At 34.8% G+C, this 26,016-nt stretch overlaps 1 protein-coding gene across 1 annotated transcript; it reads right to left on the bottom strand.

The window, feature by feature from the left end:
* Positions 1–2,377: 2,377 nt before the first annotated feature.
* RAD51AP2 (RAD51 associated protein 2) lies at positions 2,378–25,677 on the bottom strand (the record flags this gene model as incomplete). Its single annotated transcript, XM_079720736.1, has 4 exons — positions 2,378–2,510; positions 17,935–18,078; positions 21,977–22,060; positions 22,413–25,677. The coding sequence occupies 3 exons, from the start codon at positions 25,675–25,677 to the stop codon at positions 17,960–17,962; spliced, it is 3,468 nt and encodes a 1,155-aa protein (XP_079576862.1). The 3' UTR covers positions 2,378–2,510; positions 17,935–17,959.
* Positions 25,678–26,016: the final 339 nt, after the last annotated feature.

Genomic DNA, 26,016 nt, shown 5'->3' with positions numbered 1-26,016 from the left:
CCTCCTCTGCATGCTCACTTATCTTACAGTCTCCAATAACTCCAATCAATTTCCAGACAGCATCAGTCTTTTTATTTCTGCTCCATGAATCTCTTCTCAAACGTGTCAGCCTCTTGCTGAAACTTCTCTACCTTACTGGACTGAGGGAAACTTGGGTCTCCCCTAAAAACATTGCTTCCCATGCAGCCTTCTCAAAAGGAGGCTGGTGTTTCTCCCATGGCACTTCTACCACTGATTCTGAAGTAGGGTAAATGTCCTTCATGTTTTCATTGCAGCTTTCAAGAATTTGCCCTACCTCCTTCCTAAAACTCCATAGCTTTGAAACCAGGTTATCAAATTCACCCTCTAAACCATCATTATTGCTGTCATCTGAAGTCCCTAGGTCATACCCCTCACTTCTGAACAATTTTAGCCTGGCTCACCATCACTCTCTAATACTACTCCTTTCATATTTGTGGTAATTTCAGTGTACATTTAAATAAATTCTCCTGGCACTCCAACCTGTTAGTTACTTGAATTTTTTCCTATAATAATAATCTTCTCGTACTACCTCAGTCACTCTTTCCCATTGCCAGATGCTAGACACAGCAATCTCTCCATAATCTCAGTTTCATACATCTTATTCTCTGCCACAATCTCCTATCTTGCAAGCTCGTTTCCTATAGTCTTCCAGACCCAATAATCCTTTGATTCCACTGGGACTTCCAAGTCATTAATCCTACCACTCTTTCAGGGTCCCTCATTCCTTTTGATGTCCTTACTCTTCTCCTCACCCAGTTTAGATTACATAGTTAATCCTGATGATTAATCCTTGTTATATTCCTTGCCCTTCTCTCACTGATTTGAATTTGCTTGGTGAAATTTATGCCACTGGTTATATCCAGTCCTCTACCAACTCTAAGTCTGAACACATGAAGCTGAGCATGACTGGAGAAAAATGCAATTCCACCCATGACTGCTCTCACTTTAAAATTCAACCATGAACCTCAAATGGGACCCTAATATTGCCAGACAAAACAACTCATAGATCTTTGTCTACTGATTCTCCTACTCTCCTAGACAACTATTTCAGATGTTCTTCTCTCTTTGGAAATCCTACGAACACCTCCTTTATAAACATCAGTCTCAGCATATAATCAGTTTCCTATATTATGAAGGATTTGAAATAATCAAAAGAGAACATCCAGAGACTTTCACCATCACATCTACACACATCTGCCTTCTCACCTGTTAGCAGAAGTAATAAACTTTCAAGCTCCTATCTAAAGCCAATCTTCCACAAGTTCACTAGATAACCATCTCTTTTTGCCTCCTCATAGACAAGTTTCTAGCAATTCTTCCCTTTCTCTCCTACATCAGTTTTATGCCCTTTATTCTCCATCAGCATACAAAGAAACGATCATTTCTCCCATGTTTAAAAAAATCCTCTTTTCACTCTTCCCCTATAACTACTACCCCCATTTCTCTGTTCCCCTTTCCAGCAAAACTCCTTTAAAAGCCGTTGGTATTCACTGTGGTCTATTTCTCTCCCACTCTTTTTTAAACTCATGTCAATCAAGCTTTGCCCCACTGCTGCACTGAAACCATTCCACTCAACATCATCAGTGATCTCCACATTGCTAAGCTCAATTGTCAATTTTTTTTTTGCAGTACATTTTTTTTATTGGACTGTAGTTGCTTTACAATGGTGTGTTAGTTTCTGCTGTACAACAAAGTGAATCAGCTATATGTACACATATATCCCCTCCCTCTTGGACCTCCCTCCCACCCATCTAGGTCATCACAGAGCACTGAGCCGAGCTCCCTGTGCTATACAGCAGGCTCCTACTAGCTATCAATTTTACACATGGTAGTGTATATATGTCAATCCTAATCTCCCAATTCATCCCACCCCCCTTCCCCCACTGTGTCCACATGTCCGTTTTCTTTATTAAGAAAGGAGTGATACACTTTCTTCACTTGGCTTTCCATATACCACACTCCCTTGTTTTTTCTATTAGCTCACTCATTTCTCTTCTCTCCTTTGATATTTTCTCTTCTTTCTATTGATGTTTTAATATTGGAGTGTCCCATTGTTAAATCTTTAGTCCTCTCCTCTATCTACACTCATTCTCTTGGTTATCACATCCATTTCCACAGTTTTAAATACCTTCAATAAACTGCTGACTACCAGATTTAAATCTCTAAAACAGGTGTTGCTTCAAAACTCCAGACTAGCCTATCCTACCCTTAACATTTCCACTTAGATATCAAAGAAACATCTCAGATTCAGTATTAGTTAGTTAGCCAGCTCAGGCTGCCATAATAAAAAACCACAGACTGGGCTTAAACAACAGGAATTTATTTCTCACAGTTCTGGAGAATGGAAGTCCAAGATAAGGGTGACAGCAGGGTCAGCGTTTGGTGAGAGGTCTCTCCGTGGGTTGCAGATGGCCACCTTTTCTGCGTGTCCTCACATGGCCTTTCCTCGGTGTGTGCAGATCTTTATCTTGTCCTTTCCTCTCCACCATCTATTTCCAACAATCAGAGTGATCATTTTAATCACAAGTCAGATCTTACTCTCTCATTTCCTTCAAGGCTTTGTTTCAGTCTTAATTTTTCAATGACCCCTACCCAGACCACCCTATTTAATATTAAAACCTCCTCCTCCACATACATTGCCCCCTCCCCCACCCCATTCTGCTTTTATTTAACATCTTCTAACATATTATATAATTTACTTAATTGTAATGTCTATTGTTTATGTCTGCCTTGATTAGCATTTAGGGTCTATAAGAGCAGTAAATTCTGACTATTTTGTTCACTGACATATTCTGAGTGCCTAGAACAGTGCCCTATACATAGTAAGTACCCAATAAATATTTTGGATGAGTTAGTAAGTTAATTCTTTTCTTATATTAATGAATAATAATAAGTATTTGAGCAACTGTTCATGACAGTGCTTAGTTAAATATTAATTGTCATCATTTATTAAATGCCTACCATGTACCAGGCACTCTGTTGGACAGCTTACAAACTTTATAATTCTGATAAAAACCTTGAAAGTTAGGCCTTACTATCAACAATTTGGAGATGAAGAAACAGAGAATCTAAGAAATTATAATGGGTTGGAGCCAGATCTATCTGTCTTCAAAACCCCATGCTTCTTTCTGCTACAATATGCTGCTTCTGCTTTCAGTTTATTTGTTTCACACCCTTTTGGAAATGCAGGGTATGATGTAACCAAAAGTCATAACGTTGCATTTATTTTCATCTCTTGCCCGACTCCTTTTCTACCGAAAAACCAAAACCCAATCTGCTGATTATGTCTCCATATGTCAGAGAAAGAGGTCCACGTTTCCCATAGTACTCAAGTCAGAGGGAAATATTTAAAGAACTAAGTATTAGATCAGAAAGAAGAACTTTCAACATAGACTCTTAAACATCAGTGAAACTGAAAATTAGCACATAGTTATCAGGAGAAATATTTTTATTTCTCCATTTTGCTTCAGAATAGAAAGTTAAGGCAGGCATATTTTGTCAGAATTTCCAAAACTGAAAAGACTTTCATGGCTGAAGGTCGAGGAATGTTAAAAATTTAAAAACTTAAAGAATATTGAATCTATCTATTCAACAATCCTTTTAAAATGTTTTTTTAACTCCTATCACTAAATAAATTTTACCTCTTATAAATCTGCAATTAAGAATGGGATGAGGTAATAATCAATTCATCATAAACTAATATTTAGGGACTAACTAATGTTAAATAAAATCCTTTCTCACATATAAGAACATTGTCAAATATGACATTACTTCTATTTTGTCCAATGACAACTTGAAAAAATTTTAATAAGGTCATGTTTTAATTTTTTAAATTATATGTTCAATGTAATATATTTAGAAGCTTTTCCACCTGTTTGTCAAGCTAGGCTTCAGCATAAATAAAACTATGGTTAAAATATATACATATATGTTTAAAGTGATAAGAAATGTGGACATGAACATAAACTGATTGTTTTGTGCAACATTTAAACTATTACATAATCTTATATGTCTGAGTTAAATATTCATGTGCTGATAGATTTATTAATGTCTCATTTATTTGCAATCTTCTTTTTAAAACCCAGCACTGGCAAGGTGCTAACATTTAACTAATGAGTAAAGGAGACAAGATATTCAGAGTTCCTCAAGAGCCCACTTAATGGGGCTTACTATCACTTAATGTCATGCCATGCCTTTAATGTTTAATATAAAAATAGTTTTTAATAAAGGAAATTAAATTTAACATTTTCATTAAATTTTTTAAATTTTAGCCAATACACTAAATTATGAATACTCAAAATATAGATTCATAAATAGAATTGTAAACATGTAGAAATGTTTTAACATTTAAAGATTAAGATACTATGCACTATGATTAGATACATAACTCTACTTTTTTGGATTTCTTCCTTTCTACTTAGTCTGTGAGATTTAAGAAAAAGAAGAGAATTGACTTTATTTTTATTTAACTTTTATATGTATGACTCCTGTATCTTCCCAACCAGGTTGTCAGCCTCATGAGAACAACCAAGTTTGATATTCATTGTATATCCAGGAGTTATCCTGATGTCTTGCATATTGTAGCACTCAAAAGAAAGGAGAATAAAAGGAAGAAAAGAAGAAAAGCAACATTAAAGCAGATAGCAGTTATAAAGTTACTGGAAAGAGCATTAGCCTTCATTTCAGTTCAACAGCATTTACTATGTGACAGGTACTGTGTTAGGATCTAAAGTCTTATAATCTGCTTACTTGAAAAAGTCTCTTAAACTAAACATTAGTTTCATTATCTGGAATGGGGATGAAAATGGATTGGTAAGAAGATTTAATGATGCAAAATATAGAATGCACTATAAACTTTTCAAAAACTATACAAATACACATAAGGATGATAATGATAAACTAGCTACAATTCTGCACTTCTGGTTTAGAGAAAGAATTTTCCAAGGGCATAGGAATCACTAGAAAATGAGAGCATTCATTATTATTATTATTTTTTTTTTTTTTTTTTTTTTGCGTTACGTGGGCCTCTCACTGCTGTGGCCTCTCTCGTTGCAGAGCACAGGCTCCGGACGCGCTGGCTCAGCGGCCATGACTCATGGGCCCAGCCGCTCCGCGGCATGTGGGATCTTCCCGGACCAGGGCACGAACCCATATCGACTACATCGGCAGGTGGACTCTCAACCATCTGCGCCACCAGGGAAGCCCGGGAAGCCCTCATTCATTATTCTTTATTGGAGGTATAATGTGTGAAATATTAAAAATTAATTTGTTCTAAATCCTGGAATTTCAGTACATTCTTCCTATCCCAGAAAACCTCTTTTAATCTTCTGATTTACTGAACACAAATCAATTTCTCAAATTAAAAGGAATTTCAAAAAAATAAAATAAGGAACAATTTTTCACTATAAGAAGAGGATTAAGTCCTTCAATATATTTTCTTTTTAATCTATAATCCCCATGATTTTATATAAAAATCATAAAATGAAAAATATATCATTAACAAATGTATAAATCTCCAGTTAAACTAAATTGTTCATCTTCAGGCTATTCTGAATAGAATCTTCTCTGTCCGACCCCTAATGTATAATTATTAAAAATCTTAAGATTTAGTTTAAATTCTACATGTTTCATATAAATTCTCACTCCCCAGCCAGGTTCAATCTTTCAGATTGCTACACCTCTACAGCACAAAGATTGTTCACTCTGTTCTGTATTATCTGTCAATATGTTTTTCCCTTCAATTAGATTAAAACTCCAGACCTTGTCTATCTCTATAAATACCACAGTACTTGCCAAGTGTTTTGTATATATCAAATACTCAAGGAATGTTTATTCAACTAAATAATGTGTTTTATCTATTTTAATCTAATAATGTTTCATGCTTTCTTTCAAAGTTACCAATATGCACTATTTTTATGCCTAAAATTACTAAGTATTTTGAAAATTTAATTTCAAGTATAATCTCAATACTTTCATAATTCTATCTCAATTTAAAACTTATCACCTTGATGTACTGTCTTTGTAAGAAAAAGCCGTTAAGCAAAGGAACTTTACATCCAAGTTCTAACAAATTCCCAAGCAGTTTTCAAAGACACATAGGAATGTGTTAGCCATAGCTAAGAATTCTACCATAAAATCAGTTTGAGTCAAAAACTGGAAAGAGTTGCAAAAATGAGAGTTTTTTCCCTTCTGTTGTTATGAAATTATGATGTCACTCATGTGATAAGAAAGGAAAACTAAGCAAAATATTTTTAAATAAAGAGAAGTTCAAAAGTGCTATATATAAAACCATGAATGTACTTAATGTTACTGAAATGTACACCTAAAAATGATTAAAATGGTAAATTTGTATTATGCATATTTTACTGCAATAAAAAAACTGCTATATCCTTTTCAAATTTGTTTTATAGTAAAAGGACTTCCATGGGACCTGGCACAGAACATTACACATGTTAAAATAAATTGGCCAAACACGTATAATGGTTGAATTGTGCCTTAATAAAGAAAGTGTCCTGGAAAGTAAATATTCAAAACAAATAGCAGACTTCAAAGCATAAGGGTAAATATTCCTCAGCCTATGCTTCATATGTGGAATCCTTTAAGGCAGGATACCTTATTAGTAACTTTTTTATTTATAACCTATAAGTGATGATAAAACTCCTTTCTAAAATATTAATAATATTAACTATTAGTAATTACATGCTTGCTATGTACCAGGAGCTGTGCTAGACATTTCATGTACATTATCTCTAATGTTAGTCCCATGAAAATCGATCACATAACCCTTACTTCACTCCACTAGTCCCCATAACCACAAACTTTAGAGCTACTGAAACTTCTTTTTTCAGATGTGGAAAACAGACGGCTTCCATAGTATTGTCTTTATAAAAGACCTCAGAAAATCCAAGCCATCATTCTTATGATATAGAATAGGAATTAATTTAAGAGGGAGCTCCTTACAAGCCAGACAGGCCCAAACCATTCCATGGGTAGGTTCCCTTAAAAGGATGGCTCCTGTATAGAAAGAATGATGAGTAATACGATCTGAGTTTTACAAATGAGAGGATTTATAGAAATGAGGTCATTTATTCAGTTCCAAACTCATCATATACCCTCTGTAAATGTTTGTTGAGAGCATGAATAAATGAATGAGTTAGGAAACAGATCATATACTTCCTACTTGAGATACATGAGAGATAATGATGATCACTCCCCTAAATCTTTATTCTTTTTCTTTTCCATCATCCTTTAATAGCAATTAAAAGTTGCTAAAGTACCTAAAAATATTTCACATTCTTTGTTATCTACATTCAATAGCTTTTCCTCTTGGTATTTCTCCTTTTATTTCCAATTAGTAACCCACAGTGTGTTTCATTTGCAGAACAACAGAATATCAGAAGTTATTTTAGTGATTACAGTATACCAAATGAAGAAACATTTGAAAGCCAAATGAGGCTACATGACATATTCAAGGTCATGCAGAGAGAGTCAGAATGAAATCTCAAATCTCCTATTATATTAGTTGTTTAATGGATTTTGCCTCTTAGATTTTTGGGGGGTGGGTGGGTGTATTTTTCTTTATTGAAGTATAATTGATTTACAATATTATATTAGTTTTAGGTGTACAACATAGGGATTCAATATTTTTATAGGTTATACTCCATTTAAAGTTATTACAAAATAATGGCTATACCTGCCTCTTAGATTTTATTAGCTAAATTTGTATACTCTCTTAATCTGGAACCATAATATATACATGAATATTCCACACAGTAGTTGGCAAACTGCTGGACACTTATTGGGTCTAAATACATACTTGATGGTTATTAACATTCATATAGTCACGGAATTGGAATTACTAATAGTATTTGGTTGTCCATGCAGCACATCATAGGGCATTCATTATACATCACAAAAGTAACACATTAAAATATTCCCTTATATTGGTTAGTGGTTTTGATTTACACTTGGTAGAAACTCTCCAGGCCTAGCATAGACTTTTACAGCTCCATCTTAATGTTGACCATTTAGTCTCTGGTGCATTTTGGCTCCTAAGTGCAGCTCTTGCTAACAAAATAGAAGATAAAACTTGCTTTGGAGCAATTTTATCATGGCTTAAAATGCTTTGAAATGTCTCTGTTCAAAAAGAAAAGCTTTTGTTAATGTTGATAGTGTAATTCCTTTAAAGAATCCCAAAAAAGAAAATCTATGAGAGAAACACTTTCAGAAGTTGATAGGTAGACACAGCCACAATTTAAAATGAACTATAATTAGTTCCTTTTTCCTTAAAAGAAACTGTATTGATAGAAGGTGAAGGCCTAAAATATTTGAAACCTAAGTCTTCTCTTATAAGATCCCTGGCTAGAAAAGTTAAGATTATAGGAACCTTAAATAAATACTGCTAAGTGAAAGAAGCCAGGGTGCAAATATGTAAAACATGACTCCAACTATATGATATTATCGAAAAGGCAAACCTACAAATACAGTAAAAAGATGAGTGGCTGTCAGAAATTGTGGGCATGGGGGAGTGAAGATGGGTGAATAAGTGGAGCAGAGAGGATTTTTAGGGCAGTGAAACTATTCTGTATGGTATTATAACAGTGAATACATGATTCTATGCATTTGACAAAACTCACAGAACTGTACAACGCAAAGTATGAACTCTAACGCAAATTGTAAATTTTAGTTAATACTAATGTATCGATTTTGGTTCAACAATTATAACATATGTACCACAACAACACAAAATGTTACAGGGAAACTGGGGAGGAGGAGTGGGTATTAGTATACAAAAACTCTGTGCTTTCTATTTAATTTTTCTGTAAATCTAAAACTACTTTAGGAAATAAGTCTATTAATTTTTTTAAGTTAGTATTATAAAAATGTTAATGGTTATAAAACTATACTCTCTCATTTCTTAACAAGAGTTTTAATCTAGCATGAGAGTGTTATATCTCTTCAGATAAACACACATTCAGCTCCATAAAACTTTATAACATTGTATATTTATGAATCGTTGGTGCAATTACACTTTCTGTGTATACAGCACCTTCGAAAATATTCCTAGATGCAAGTCCAACTTTGTGGCATTCTAATCAAAATATGTTCACTTAAAGAAATTTCTTTCCTGTCAAAAAAAAGTTTTAATTATTAAATAAAAGTTTAAAAAATACATGTGATTTAAGTCTGTTTTAGAGAAATAAATCAGTATGTACTCAGAATTATACATTGAGCTAATTTCTATACCACTCTGCAACATTCAAATTAAAATTTTCTATCCATAAGTTTGTCACTCCCAAAATAGGAGGGGATTTAGATGTGTAGAGAAATTTTGTGAAAGTATATAAAATGTTTGAGCAAAATGCTACTAAAGTGATTAGAAAATGAAGTAGCAGCTGGAAGACTCTGATCCACCCAGCAGGCTATGAAAGAACCCTTTGTTCTGCCCCATTACAATAAGCTGCCTCTAAATGTTGGTTATTCACACGAAGCCCATATGTCCTATAGCAAGTTGTCCTACTCATAAAGGTACTTGACGGCTGACAATGACAATAACAGTAATGCTGAAGATAATCATTCCAAGTGTAGCATTTAGAATAGTGGTCGATTTGTGTGGTATTGTTTTGTGAAACAAACTTTAAAAGACACAAAATATAATTTTATAAAACATTGATTTTTGCCTATAGGTGAAAGTACATAAAAACTTCATAAAGTTTTGTTGAAAATCAGTGTTCTCAAGAATAAACAATAAGGGGCTTCCCTGGTGACGCAGTGGTTAAGAATCCGCCTGCCAATGCAGGGGATGCAGGTTCGAGTCCTGGTCCGGGAAGATCCCACATTCTGCTGAGCAACTAAGCCGTGCGCCACAACTACTGAGCCGCGTGCCACAACTACTGAAGCCCACGTGCCTAGAGCCCGTGCTCCACAACAAGAGAAGCCACCGCAATGAGAAGCCCGCGCACCGCAACAGAGTAGCCCCCACTCGCCGCTACTAGAGAAAGCCCACGCGCAGCAACGAAGACCCAATGCAGCCAAAAATAAATTAATTAATTTAAAAAAATAAACAACAAGTGTGTAAATCAATTTAAGTAGGTGTTGTTTGTTTTAAAAGGCATTTATACAAGCCTTGTGAGGAAAAAGTTGGGTTCTGCTTTGAAGCTGGCCTAAATTCTGAGGGAGACAGAGTAAGCAAGAAAGAGCCAAAGACAAAAATGTCAAAAAGCCCCATTGGATTTAGCTATATTCTCTTCTGCAAACTAAAAAGGCTACAAACTTAGTAGATTAATCAATAAAAATACAAAGCCAAGCATAAAAAAATCATGAAATAAATGCTATATTAATATTCAGCATATAATCAATGAACGTTTTTGAATACAAGACATTGATAAAGTGCTTTAGAGACTAAAAAGAAGTTCCTAATATGATGCCTATGCACAAGCTTAGATAGGTGAAGAGATAAATAGTATGACAGGTGTAATAAATGTTTTATGAGTGAATTTTTAAAGAAAGCACTAATGTTATTTATGGTTCATAGTAATTATAACATATTCAAATAGTTGGAGAAAGCATTATAGAGATTGTAATGTGAGGCTGGATAAGATTTAAATAGGTAAGAGAGGAGAGCACTTTAAGAGTGGAAAGAGCATTAGTAAAATGGGAAAATATTAGTTGGATTGGAGAAAGTGAAGCATTAAGAGACTAGTTTAGTTATAAGGAAGCTGTGGGGTGATCACCCAGAAAGTTACATCAGGTCAAGTCACATTATAAAAAGAATGGAAAAGGATGAATAGGTCAGAGAACTCCTTAGGAAAAGAAAGCAACAGGATTTGAGAGCACGAAATAAATGCCAGGTAGAAGAGTGAATGATGACTAATAGAATTTTAGATATGAGTTGAAGTTATTGACCTGTAGCAATGTGGAAATTAGAGCAGTATACGATAGCAGTTAGGCACCTTGGCCCTGAAGCAGGCTGCCTGGGTTTAAATTCTAATTTTGCCAGTTAATACTTTTTGAACTTAGACCAGTTATTTAAACTCACAATGTAAAACAGAGATAGAAATCTGTGAGGTTATTTAAGGATTAAATGATTTAATATATGTAAAGATTCAGAATAGCTCCTGACTCATAGCATACATCTAATGGATATTAGGTTTCTTTATTATTGTTATACAATTGAAATTAGAATTTGAGAAAGATATAATTTGGCACCTAAACCATAAATTTGGTATGGTAAATGATCCCATCAAATTGAGGAAATTTCTAAGGAACACAATACAGAAGTAAAAAGCAAAAGTCCATGGGCTAAACTTTGGAGTTTGCTTATATCTAAAAATCAGAGAGTTAAAAAAAATAGTATGGTCAGGAAAATAAGAGGTAGTGTATTATCACAAAGCAAAGGTATCATAGGTGCTAGGCAGCTAGCAATGCAAAGAAATAAGAGAAAAGGCACACTGAAAAATGGCCAAAGTCCTCAGTGACTCTTAAGAGTGCTTTTTCTAGTGAAGGAGGCAGGGAGGGACAAAGAGAAATAAAGACTCTGAGAAGAGAAGGGATATGTATATATATACATGAAAGATTACAAAATAAATGAGTAGGAATTAGAGCTACTGAATGTAGAGCAATGACATAAGGGAAAGAAAATGCAACGGCAATTTGCCAGGCAGCAGAATCAATCACAAAGATTTTTTAAGAAGAAGGAGATATATGGATTATATAATTAAGTATGTCAATAAAATTATGTTTATTGAAATATGAATATTATGTTAAATTGGTATTAAGACTATTTTTAAAAGCTAAATCAGAATTACTATAGTTGCTTTAAAAATGGTTATTTTAGTCAAAATGTCAGACACACTAAACCCATTTGACTTTCCATGTTTCAGTTTCTTTAGCATTAAGTTTTTTCTCCTCTTAATCTCAAATTTTTAACATGTTGAAATACATACATTATTGAATTTATTAAGTATTCTGTAAAAAAAGTATAGTTACAGAACAGATAACAACTAAAAATACTTTATGTGCTTATTAATAATAAAAAGTTATTGTTTCATAGAAATATGTAGGGGCAAGGAACTGTTAACAGTTGTTTCCTCCATCAAGAAAAATCGGATCGCTGAGTGTCAAAAAGTAAGAGAAGGACTTATATTCACTGTTTCTTTTTTTTCTTTATCCTTTGCATTTTGTATCATGTCTAGATATTAACATTTCAAAAACAAATAAAATTTAAAAGACTATTTAAAGGAAAACATAAAAGTAAAAAGGAAAAAATAAATAAAAACTTGTTCTAATAGCTGGGTTTTTTTTTTTTACTAATGCAAAGGGAATATGTAATTAGAAAATTTAAATGTATTAAACTGATTTTATAAAAAATTTGAATGGGATAAGAGATAGGACATTGAATTTTGAGAAGTATTTTTATAATTGTTTTCAAAATTATTTAGAAATTATATATGCTTTTACTTTCTTCTACCTTATTTTTCTCTTCATCAAAAAAAGAGGAAGACATTTAACATTCTGACAAGCTAAGCAGCTGAATTTCTGAAGAAAGATACATAGTAAGCGATCTAGAATCAAGCTTTGTTTTGACATCTTTGGCTCAAGGAGAAAATGCAACAAAGAATAGCAAAGAAGAGGGAAGAGAACTTTAAATGCCAGTACTCGCAGAACTATGTGCCTCAAGAAGAAAAGTTTAATCAAAGTGATACATTTAAGACATAACTATTCTTGTTCACTTTGAAGACATGACTATTCTTGTTCACTTCGTTGATTCTTGCATTCAGCTAACACTTATTGAATACTTATTGTGTCAAGCGCGGTTCTTAGGCACTGGAAATACAGTGATAAATAAGAAAAACTTTTGCTCTCCCACAGTTTAAAATTTAGTGACAAAGGCAGACAATAAACAAGATAAATAAGTAAAATACAGTCTGTTGATGGCAAAGTATTAAGGAGGAAAAAATAAAAGCACGGAAGGGGCATATGAATGTCAACAGAAAGAAAACGCCACACTGAGAAAGTGACATTTGAATAAAGTTCTAAGGAAGAGAGTGCAGGGCAAGGTATACAGATATCTTAGGAACAAGCATTCCAGGAAAAGAAAGCAAGTGAAGAAGCCCTGAGGCAGGGACATTCCTAATGTATCCAACAAACAAGGTCAGTGTGGTTTCAGTAGAATGTAGAAGGGGAAAATAGTAGAGAGGAGTTTAGGGAATTGAGGGCGTCAAATCATCACATACCCTTGTACATAAGAATTACGGCGTTTTCTCTGAGTCAGTCGGAAAGCCTTTGGAAAGTTTTGAGCAGAGTTGTGATGTGCTATGACATATCTTAAAGAATCATTCTGGCTAATGCGTTCAGAATAGATTGAAGGGGAGCAAGTACTAAAAGCAAGGAGACCAACTGGGACTCTACTGCAATCATCCTGGCAAGAAAAGTTAAAGCCAACAGGATTTGGCAGTGGGCCAGCTGTGCATAGTGAGAAAAAAGTGTTAAAAATGACTCCAAGATCTCTAACCTGAGTAACTGAAAGAATGAAGTTACCACTCACTGAAATGAGAAAGCCTGTGGGAGGAGGGGTTTGCAGGGAAGTATCAGGAGCTCAGTTCAGGACATGTTAGGTTTGAGATGCCTATTACACATCACAGTAGAGATGCTGAGTAAACAGTTATGAGTGAAGTTAAGGGAAGAAGTCCTCAAGGCTTCTTCTTTTTTATTGTAATTTTTATTTATTTATTATTTTTGGCTGCATTGGGTCTTCGTTGCTGCGCGCGGGCTTTCTGTACTTGCAGAGAGCGGGGGCTACTCTTCGTTGAGGTGTGCAGGCTTCTCATTGCGGTGGCTTCTCCTGTTGTGGAGCACAGGCTCTAGGCACACAGGCTTCAGTAGTTGTGGCTCGCGGGCTCCAGAGCACAGGCTCAGTAGTTGTGGCGCACAGGCTCTATTGCTCTGCAGCATGTGGGATCTTCCCAGACCAGGGTTTGAACCCGTGTCCCCTGAACTGGCAGGCGGATCCTTAACCACTGCGCCACCAGGGAAGCCCAAGGCTTCTTCTTTTTTTTTCTTTTTTTAATTACATGTGCTCAAAATTATAAAATTTATTAAATTACAGAAACATAATTGTAGAGACTTTTAAATTATGAGTTTATTCTTTTGCCTGTACCCCGGATAGGTAAAATAGTTGAATGACTATTTCTTCTCAGTTTGCTGTTATAGCATGTGCCCATGCTTAAAAACAAAAACAACAGCAACAAAAACATGAAATGGGAATATTTGAAGGATAGCTTCAGTGATATATTTTACAACTATATGGAAAAAATATAATTTAGAACCCTTCTGATATCTTTATATCCTAGTCCCCGTAGCGCAAAAGATAATTTTTAGTAGTATAGATTCTGCCACAAACTACTGTATGTCTATGTAAATATGTATAATGTCTGTGTTATTAGAAAAATTTCCCAAACTGATGGCTGACTCTACAAATATCCTTTCATGTGGCCATTTAGATGGAACTAAAGATCAACTTTAGTACATATTTTGTTTTCTATTTTGATTAACTAAATAATGTTAAATGGATGACATTAACTCGGAGGCTTGCATACTTAAGGCACTGACTATCAACATAACTTTTTCAAGTTGATTTAATGGAAGGCTCTGCTTCTCTTCTCATGCTCACTGTTAATGCATCCAAAAGCTTGTTACTTTAAACTGAAGTAACACAGAGATTTATTCTAAGGTTGAATAAAAGCAAGTATTTTTTGAAGTGGCTTTCATCCTTTGAATATTTTTCTTCTTATCTGAAAGCATTCAACTTTTACATTTTAAGAACAAACATAAAAAGAACAATGTGGAGAGAGGGTGGATTTCAATTTTAAGTGTCTTCTACCATAGCCCTCAATGCGGACTCTTCAAACCTGGCTATGAAGACAAAAGCAAAAGAGCCAAAATGTTACCTCCCTCCTATCCTCCAACTTTCTAATTCCAGAGACAAGAATTCACAGAACTAGGGAGAAGAGGGAAGCTGGGGTCTGTTTCTGTGTGCATATGTGTGTTTGGGTAGGTGGTATTGGGGGAAGGTGTACTTGAGTAATGACACTAGCACGAGCAAATCTTCCATTTGAGGAGGTGTAATCTTCCTCAAAATTTTAATGAGAAAAGCTCTACAAATCAAAGTAATAGTGGGGTAGTGGCATGGAAAACCACTGCAGCAGTATGTGCTAGGAATTTAAACTTATCACGTAGTTCAGAGTGTGAAAGAACCAATAGTGGCTGTAAATTTATATACTATTTATTAGAGAAAGAATGAAAGCATATATAAAACCTCCTAAAATTAGGAATAAGACTGGAAGCACAAAAACTTGCCCTAGAGAAACTTAAATTCAGTATTCACACACAGCAACAAGGAGTAGGGAAAAGGACAAACCTTGGTTTGTGAAGACAAACCTTGATTGTGATGAGATCTGCCTTGTATAAAGATAAAAGAAAAATCCAACATGGGACTTATAATAACAATAAAAAGAAGGAAAAGGAAGATGAGAACCCATGTAGAAAAAAAGTTGAAGGAATATCTTCATCAGACTCAAAGGAATAGGCATACTCTTAAAGATAACCTAATTCAGGATACAGGAAAAAAATTAAAGAACAGGTCAAACATTCTAAATAGTTATTAATTATTGAGTATTTACTATGTATCAGTATATTGTTATTCGTTACTGAGGCGTTCTGTCAGAGCTGTTATAAATATATCACATGTATTAGCTCATTTAATCATCACAATGATCCCATGAGATATTATTATCCCCTTTTTAGATATAAAGACTTTCCCAAGATCATAAAGCTATTAAGAATCCAAAAAGGGCTTCCCTGGTGGCGCAGTGGTTGAGAATCTGCCTGCCGATGCAGGGGACACGGGTTCGAGCCCTGGTCTGGGAAGATCCCACATGCCACGGAGCAACTAGGCCCGTGAGCCACAACGACTGAGCCTGCGCGTCTGGAGCCTGTGCTCCGCAACAAGAGAGGCCACGATAGTGAGAGGCCCGCGCACCGCGATGAAGAGTGGCCCCCGCTTGCCACAACTGGAGAAAGCCCTCGCACAGAAACGAAGACCCAACACAGCCATAAATAAATAAATAAATAAATAAATAAATAGAAATTCGTTTAAAAAGTACATTAATATTAAAAAAAAAAAAGAATTCAATGGCTTCCCTGGTGGCGCAGTGGTTGAGAGTCCGCCTGCCGATGCAGGGGACGCGAGTTCGTGCCCCGGTCTGGGAAGATCTCACATGCCGCGGAGCGGCTGGGCCCGTGAGCCATGGCCGCTGGGCCCGCGCCTCCGGAGCCTGTGCTACGCAACGGGAGAGGCCACAACAGTGAGAGGCCCGCGTACCGCAAAAAAAAAAAAAAAAAAAAAAAAGAATTCCAAAAGACATAGCTATTATGAGCAGGTGTAGAAGTTTATTCATTTGTATACTCAAGTAATATTTTATGGGTACTTACAAGGGGCAGGTACTATTCTAGGCACTTGGATATATTAGTGGGAGGAGGGGAAAGAAACCTGCATTCAAGGAGCTTGTATTCCAGCAAGATATAAATTATATAGTGTGTGAGAAGGTGATGAGTTCTGGGGGGGAAAATAAGAAATTAGAGCAGGATATTGAAGTTAGAAAGTACCTGGTGGGGGATCAAAATTAATGTATAGAGCCGAGTTTGAAATGGTTTTTAATGTGTCTGAGAACCTTGGCTGTAATACAATAGTTTAATCCAGTCATATTTATTTTGTGAATTGATATGTCAGTCTTCCTTCTGTCATTGTATGCTTTCTGATTTTTATCTTTTCTTGATGCTTCCTTCTTTCCTTACTTTTTGCTAAGTAGCCCACTTTATTGTTATTTCTCTGCCAAGTGTTTTGAAAAGTATTACTCTACTAATGGTTACCTTTAAATTATGTATATCATTTATTTCCTCTATGTACAGAAACTAAGCTCCACAAGGCCAGTCTTATACATGTCTTCTTACGTATTCTATTTCTGAGCCTAATACAGTAGCAGGAGTATCAAAATATTTTTGTTTTATGAATAAACAAGTTAATAGTAGGTATTAACTACATGATCATAATTCTGTTCTGGGGTCAAACATAGACTCTGGAGGGGGAAACTAAAACTAGAAAGTGAATACAAAGAAAGGTGAAAAAATTGCTACAGAGGAGAGTGCCTCTATCCCAATCCTGACTAAGTGATCTTGAAAAACTTACCCATCCTCTTTGCACTTCTGGTTTTTTTTCACTTTAAAAACAGGGAGAGTGGATTTGAACAGTGGTTCGTTATCTTTTTGTGAGTCATAGATCCTCTTGAGAAACCAATAAACACTAGCAATGTTTTCCACAAAAGCTTTATATACATATATCATGAAAAATAAGTTGACATATTTTATAAGATTATGAAAAGCCCTTAATGTGAACATTGTTTTTTTAATGTGAATATTGTTCTACCAAACGTAAGGTAGATTGGTAGTGGGAAGCGGCCGCATAGCACAGGGAGATCAGCTCGGTGCTTTGTGACCGCCTGGAGGGGTGGGATAGGGAGGGTGGGAGGGAGACGCAAGAGGGAGGGGATATGGGAACATATGTATATGTATAACTGATTCATTTTGTTATAAAGCAGAAACTAACACACCATTGTTAAGCAATTATACTCCAATAAAGATGTGAAAAAAATATTGTTAATGCAATATGAAACACTAAAGAAATATTTTATAACATTTAAAGGTAGATATACACATTAGATACATAAACACAAAATTCTCTCCATATTTTATAATAAAGAAAGCCCAAAACTCTTAAGCTGGAAGGAAGCATTTATCCAAAGAAAGAAACAGAAGATTTATAGATGTGAAATGTTTTAAAGTATTAAAATCCAATACCTTCTTCTAAGTTCTCGTAACATAATTATTGCAGATAGGGATGAAGTTGTTTAAGCTTAGCTTTTCTTGACAAACCAATTCTGATTGGTCGACTGCATGTCTTAAGAGGTAGTACTCTTGAAATTCCATATGAAAAGTTACCACCTAAAAGTATAAGATGATAAAAGTACATAAGGGAGTAAAAATCACTCATAGTTTCTATGCTTAAAAATTTTTACTAACTTCTAATCATGATACTAGCAACATTTACTGAGTCACTGAGCTAAGTGCTTTGAATGCATTACTTTACTTACTCCAATCTCCATTTTTTAAAAGTGGAAAACTCAGCACAAAAAATTTAAGTAACTTGACAAACGTACAATAAAATAGCAGCTAAATAAAATCAGCGTTCCAGTCAGGAAATCTGACTTAACAACAACAACAAAAAACTATATAGGTTTTAAAGTTAACTTGATGTAGTCGTTGTAAAGACCATGTTGTTTTTCTATTAGAAGTTACTAGACCATACTGTTAATAATTACATTTGGCTTCTAATAGAGATTATTATCAATAATATAGCACAAATGTATTTCATCTGTTATGTATCAATGGAGGGCTCTAATTTTGAAGTTTTTAGTTAACATCGCACTAACATTTTCTAAAAAGTTCAAAACATTTCATGGAGGTATGTATGTTACTAAACCAGTTAACCAAACAAGTAGAATCAATTACTCTTGATAATGAGTACCTCTCATTAACAAAATACCTCTTACTTTGAGTAGTTTTTAAAAAATAAACAGTAGGGTACATATGTAAAGCTAAAAATGTATCAAGCTTTAATGAATTAGTGTGACCTTAACATAACAGCACATTATGCTAAAAGCAGTGTAATCAACCTAACGTTAAATATGATAAAAGGTAAACAGCATGATTTCTACTAAGCTGAATCAAATAGAATCTGTGTGTATCTATGTAAACAATAATGAAATAAAATACAAAACTTAGCTATATGTAAATAGGGAGAAAACACAAGAATAGCTATAAATCAGTTTATGATATTTTATTCAACATTAAAATTATAAAGTTAATTATAAAAATAAGAGGAAAAATGTATTGCTAGATTTTTACATTTTTTTAAATGAAGAAGGATGGTCTAAAATAAAATTGTTGGATTATGAGTGATACACTAGATTTGGTTATAAATTAGGTAATTTCAGCAAGTGTTGATGCTAAGTGTACTTCTTTATTATGAAATTATTGTTTCAGAAAAAAGCTATGATTAGTCTATTTGATTATTTTTTCAAAGTATAGCTTTCCTCTTTCACATTCTAATACAATAGATACTTCTGGTAATTTTGCAATGGATGGGAAATGGGAAATCACTGAACCAATTTGTATCAACAGCAGGTCTTTTGCAAAGCACATGACCTTAAACAGTAATTAAATTGCGGCTATAAGAATATGCTTCTTTGTCTCCTTGGATTTCCTACCTTTTTAAAAAAATAAATAATGATCCCTTTTATTATTGCTATATACTAGATTAACTTACTGCTTTGTATTGTGTAACAATTCTAAACATCCAAGAATACCAGAAATTGCTCATTTTAGAAATCAATGTTAAAGAAAAAAGTCATGAAGGTTGTTAGTGGTCTTTTAGAAATAATGCCAAGTCAGTTGTTTTCTAAATCCTTGTAACTCAAAGTTCCAGCTCAACTCAAAGTCTAGCAGCATCTCCATTTGCTAGGAGCTTGATAGGAATGCAGAATCTTAGAGCCTACCACACAACAAAATCAGAATCATTTAATAAGACACCCCGGTGATTCATATGTCAGATGAAATAAAAACTCACTTGAGAGCTGTGAGTTTCAGTTTTATTTGGGGACTTACTGTGGGCCATAACCCAAGATACAGCCTCTCAGATAGCTCTGAAGAGGTAAGGGAGGAGGTCAGCATATATGTGATTTTGGAGAAGGGGTACCTGCAATCAGACACACATCTTGGTAGAAGGTTACTGCTAGTCAGGAGGAACAGATATCTTAGTTAATTATTTTAGTGCTTTTCTAAGTATGGGAAGATGCAAGAAATTGGATTCATACAATTTTCCCCTGAAAATATCTATCTGAAGGCCTGTTCTGCCAGTTTTTCCAGAGCACAGAATGCCTCATTCCTGATCTCTGCCCTGAACTCCTTTCAGGGTGTGCTACAGGTCAGCAAGTGCGGTGGCTAATGACCCAATCCTTGTAGAGTCGGGTGACTAGTGACATTCTTTGTCAGTGACATATATCCACATTAAAATTAGAGAAGTATTGGTGCTAAATGATATATAAAGCACCTGGCACACTGGCTAGCTGGCATTTAACACGCTCAAAGTACTTGCCTTCTCCATACCACAAAGAGAGAAGAGAGAGACAAGGGGAGATAGGATACCCTGGAGATATTAGTAGTAGAAACTTTAATTGGAGGCATCATGATGACAAGTGGGTAGGTATCAATAACATTTCTGTACAATCAGAAGTTTTCCAATACCTTTAAAATCACCCTACATAAGCAGGCACCCACTCTCCCTAGGGAGTTAGTCCATTATTATCCCTGCTTCACAGTATCTCCCAACTTTTCCCTTACACTATGGATTTTAACAAGCCTCAGGAAGATCATTCCATTTTTATGCACTTTGAAAGTGGATTCAAGACAACGATCCTAACATAGTATTAAATAACTCTGGCTGACCTCACACGTTATTTTTCATATTTCATGACAAGGAGAAACTTTTCCCTGTGAAGCCACAATAGAGTATCATGGGTTCAGATATTTCCAACAAGTGTAACATTTCTTTCCCAATTTAGGCACATACTTTAATCTGCCTCAAATATCCTTTTTATTATCACAATTAACATCATGATGACAATATGGGTTTGTGCTCCCTAATCCTCCTTTATTCTATCAGAGAATATGTTCCTAAACCCAATTTCTTCCTTTCTTCCTGTCCTAGAAGAAATAACCCCTATCCTTTTCAGGGCAATTCCACCATCCCGCTTTAGTCTTAGAGAGTATTGTGCCTTTAATTATTTCCTTTATTTGTGGGAGAAGAAATTTCCCATGGGCTTTTGATCTTCCAAGGACTTGGATTAATTTTTAAGAGTATTTCATTGTAAGCTAAGAAAAGAGGAAATTATGCAATTCTGAAGTGACTAAATAAAAGTATCAGGGACAGCAATTCTACTGATGAGAAGCCAGGAGAAATGCTTTGAGAAATGATGCATGACTGAAGATATTTTGTTAAATATACTTCACCTACATGATTATTATTTCTAGATCTAGTCTTATTATGTAATACCAGCAATTTCTGACCAAATGAAAATGTAGTTATTCAGAAAATAATTCCCTAATTTTAATCCAACTCTTACCTCACCTCCATTGGTACTACAAGTTAGAACAGGTGTTAGACTTAGTGTGTCTTATTCTGATATTAAACACCTCTTAGGCAAAGGATAAGGTTAGCTGTTTTACTTTTCTTCAGTTTGATTTTCTATAGTAAGCACAAGTTTAAATGCCATAGTCCTAAATCATGTTAATATATGTAAATGATGCTAATTTCTTTCAAAATCACTACATAAAATGTACATATAAAGAGCCTCATAATCTTTCAAGAATAGAAAACAATGATAATAAATGTATAATTGGGAGTAACATCAACATAAATCCAACTTAGATAAATGTCTTTTTCATTTTTGCTAATTAATGTTACATCATTAGATGTGTATATTAGATATATATATGTATATATATATAAAACACCTATTTTATCATATAGTTATTGCAATGCATCACTGCAAATATTTAAACAGTTTTAGAGTGCATTTTCTAATTACATTCTAAATGATATTTTAATTTTTAGCCAATTTTTAACTATAGGAATTTGCATCAGTAAATTATTAATGTTTACAAAAGTATTAAATTTTTGTATTTATTTGTTAACACCCTAAGTATTTTTTCCTTATGCTAAAAGTACAAAAATGCAATAATCATCTTAGAAAGTATTATAGAAAATAACTAAAAATCTTACCTCTCTTCAGTAAATAATTAAATTTTTCTTCCTTAAATTCATCAGAGAAAAAAGCTGGTCTTTCAGGTGAAGTTCTTTCACAATCTAAAAATAAAGATCAATGTGTTATAGCAAAAAGTAACTTTTATATAAAATGTTAATACCATTAAAAAATTACTTTTTCAGGAATATTTCCTCCCATTGGCTCCTAATATTTAGATAAGTAAAACAGGACATTTCAAAGCTCCTTTCAAAAATTTCATCACTTGTTCCCATCAACTTCAGTATATTATTTAATGTTTGAACAACCTTTATAGAAAAATAATAATGCATCAATAAACATTGTCTTATACCTTATCTTCTTTTTTGCCAAAATTATATATTTGGCCTACAGAAAAAAAAAAAAAGCAGCATTTTCTTTTAACTCAGAAAGTATATTTTAAAACTAATTTCATACCTTTCTTAGAAGTAGAATAGAGTAATTCTTCCTCTGATGTTCTTAGACAGCAATGTTCATTAGGAACTTCCTGTTCTCCATTTTTGGGTACTTTTTTCCATTTAAATAAACTTTGGTGTTTTTTATGCGTATTAGGACCTGCTATCGTATCGCAGAGCAAAGAAGATGAACATATTTTGTTTTCTGTACCCATTTTCAAGCCTTTTTTAATCTCCGTTTTTACCTCCTCAACATCATTATTTTCTACAAAGTCATTTTCTTGCCCATTGTTGGTTTCCACAGTGCTTAGAATTTCATTTTCCATACTAATTTCATGAAACATATGAAGTTCTTCAAGTACTAAATCAAATTTACTCTTCATCTCAAAATCCTTTACTATTGTCAGAGTCTCTCTTGATAAACACTTGGCAGGTAAGTCCTGAAAACATTCATTGTTCCCAACACTCAAAGGAGTTTCAAATTGAAGATTAAAACATTCTGAAGAGTCATTCTTTGGATGAAAATGCTTTGAATTAGCTAACTCACTTTCTTGAAAAATATTCTCAGATTCATTTCTGTCAGCTACATTATTTCGATTAACATATTTAGTTTCTTCTACACCTACTTTCTTACTCATTAATGAAACTGGTTGCACAAAAAATATGCCTTCCGTTGAATAAAAACTCTTTTTCTCTTCCTTTCCTATCTTAATATCTTCATGAACTTGGCAACTGTTTGTTAAACTTTGTGCTGTGACTTTTACTTCCTCCTTCAAAATTAAGTCATATTTTTTTCCTTCAATTTCACTTATCAAGTCCCCAAAATTTAGCACCGGAGTTATAGTCGTCAGATTGGTTTGTTCATTGTGTTTTTTGTCGTGGCTTGCCTGTATAGCCTGTTGCCTAATATTGAAGAAATCTTCAAATATGCATTTAAAATTAAATCTGTTGATCTTATTATGCTTTTGTTTTCCTTCAGAATATAAATATTTGTTCTGCATATTTATTTCATAAGTTTTTTTATTAATATATTTCTGGATCTGTATAAATTGAGGACAAGACTTAACATGTGTTTTAACAGTTTTAGGACTACAGTGCACCCAGTTTCCCACACTCATGAGTCGTTCAGGACAACTCTTATTCTTGTAACTAATTTCTTTTGTCAAAAAAATTTCATCGATGTCATCAAAGTCCATTAAAAGGGGAATTTTTTCATTTGTTTCAAAAATTGGAAAGTGTATGTTTTTAATCATCATACTGGAGGAACTGATAAGTTTTTTCACTGTAACGTTTTTTGGATAATTCAAATATATTACCCATTTGCATCTTTCTTCTAATTTAGAATCATTTTCAATTATTGTTAAAGAGTCAAAGTTATTGAGCAAAGATGTTATGTTGGTTTTCAATATAATATTTAGAAGGTCTAAAACACTGGTTTGTAAATATATGCTTAAAATATCATTATTTCTATTGACATTCATATTCTTAGTTATTAGATTTTGAACATCAATTTGATTTTTACACTTCAAAATTCCATACCAGGTTAAGATATTATCTTTTTGATTTCCTGAAATACTTTTAAGGAAATAAAAAATTCCTGTAATGAAATTTTCAAAAATACTGCTTAAATGAAAGTCTTTTTGTGTAGTATAACATCTCAACTGTAGCATATTATCATTTTCTCCTTTACCTTTGAACCAAAAAATTTTTATTAAAGCTTTTTGATTACCCAGTGTTTCTATCATGAGAGGCTTTGACTTTTCATGTGTTTTCATGACTTCTGTATTGTGATAATTTTCTTTGCTTAAAAGATCTGCTTCTAATAATTGTTGCAAATTCAATATTTCTCCAGTTATTTTCATATTTTCACATTTAGTTTTGTAACTATCCATAATCCAAAATTTTTTCCTATTTTTTCTCAAAATATGTCTAGTGTTACAGTCCCAGCTTTTCGATTTTTCCAATCTGGTAGATATGTAGCTGTCCAGGCATGTTTTTGCCTCTCCCCAATTTGCATTTTCTAGTTTTATAGTGAAATTCTTTGCAGAGTCTATTGCATCAGACTTGATACTACAGTGATTATAGTAGTGTAAACTGATCAAGTCTTTTTTTCTCGCACAAACACTTTGGTTGCTGAGTGACTGGTGGTTACTTCCATAACATTCAGAAAAAATATTTTCTGCATCCACAATTTTTTTATCATCCTGTAACTTTTGCTTCTTAACATCAGGTCTATTTTGGGACCAGTGAATGTTTGTGAAATCCCTCATATATGCCTCATTTTTGTCATTTTTCTTCATTATTTCCTTTAAATAGACAGAAGACATTTTGCTATTTAAATCAGTTGGAAACTCGGGGATACTTATCGTGCTATCTCTAAAATAGCTGGGTTTGGCAATTTCCATTCTGGGCTGGGTTTGAGATTTTGATATTTTTAGTGTAGATGCTGAAATGCTATTTTCTTTTTTATTTGATGGCATAACGCTGTCAGCTTTACGTCTGTTCTTAATATCAGGAAACGTTGATTTGGTTTCCTTGTAAAAGGTAACATCTAAAAATGAATTTTCTGTCTGCTTTGTGCAATTATTGTCTTCCTGGCTATTGTCTCTCCCCTGGGGTAAATATTGTTTTCCATTCTCGTTTTTAATTGCCTGTCCATCATGTATAGAGGCGTTGGGCAGCTGACCAGCCTCTGTTCCAGATTTATCACTGCAATGCACACCGATGGACTCTCTGTCATACAGCCCTGGTTCACAAGACGTTCTAGAAGCCTTCAAACCAGAATCAAAACTTTGTGAGGGGAGAGACCGCAAACAACTCTTCATCTCAAATTTGCTATTTTGGCATACCAGATTACACATCTGCTTCTCACCGACCGATTTCTCCACACGCGAGTCTGTGGAGTTACCAAAAATCTTAGCTGAAACCAGGAGCGCCTTGAAGGGTCTGACCGGCGACTCCCAGGCTTTTTCCACCTCAGACAGGCGAGGCACCAAAGGCAGCCTCCACCCCGCCTCAGAAACACCACCGGGCTCCTCAAGACGGGGCCGCTTACTACGGGGTGGTGGGGAATCAGGGTCGTCAGGAGGCGGTAAAGGGGAAGCAGGCTCCCCGAGCTCCACAACCTGTGGCGCGCGCTGCGTGAACGACATGACAGCGAACTGACGGAATCTGTCAGAAGCTCCGGCCAGACTCGGGTCTCTCAGCAGGCGCAAAGTGGCTCCGCCCCACCGCGCCCCGCCCCGAGCCCCAACCCCCCCCCCCGAGCCCGCCTCGGTCACGCCCATGACACGCCCCTTGAGGCCTGGCCTCGGCCCTAGCCTCAGGGCTAGCCCACCTAGACCACGCCCCGCCCCCGCCCCCGTGGCCCAGGCTTAGGCCACGCCCCCAGCCACCGCACTCCCGCGAGTCCCAGGTAGTCTCTCCCTCACAGCACCGAGCGCCTGCTTTGAGGGAGAGACTACCTGGGCCTCGCGGGAGCGCCTGGGACTGTTACTTTGTCTATTTTTAGCGCCCTTTGCTATTGCTAGGGTTGTAGCTGATTGAAACTTTTTCTTCCCTCTGGTAGAATTAATGAGAAGAGTCAGAATCTCTTCTTTTTAATTTGTGAATTTATTTTTTTAATT

This window comes from Hyperoodon ampullatus (genome assembly GCF_949752795.1).
Source record: "Hyperoodon ampullatus genome assembly, chromosome: 15".
NCBI lineage: Eukaryota > Metazoa > Chordata > Mammalia > Artiodactyla > Ziphiidae > Hyperoodon > Hyperoodon ampullatus.
This window is presented reverse-complemented; position numbering and strand designations above follow the sequence as displayed.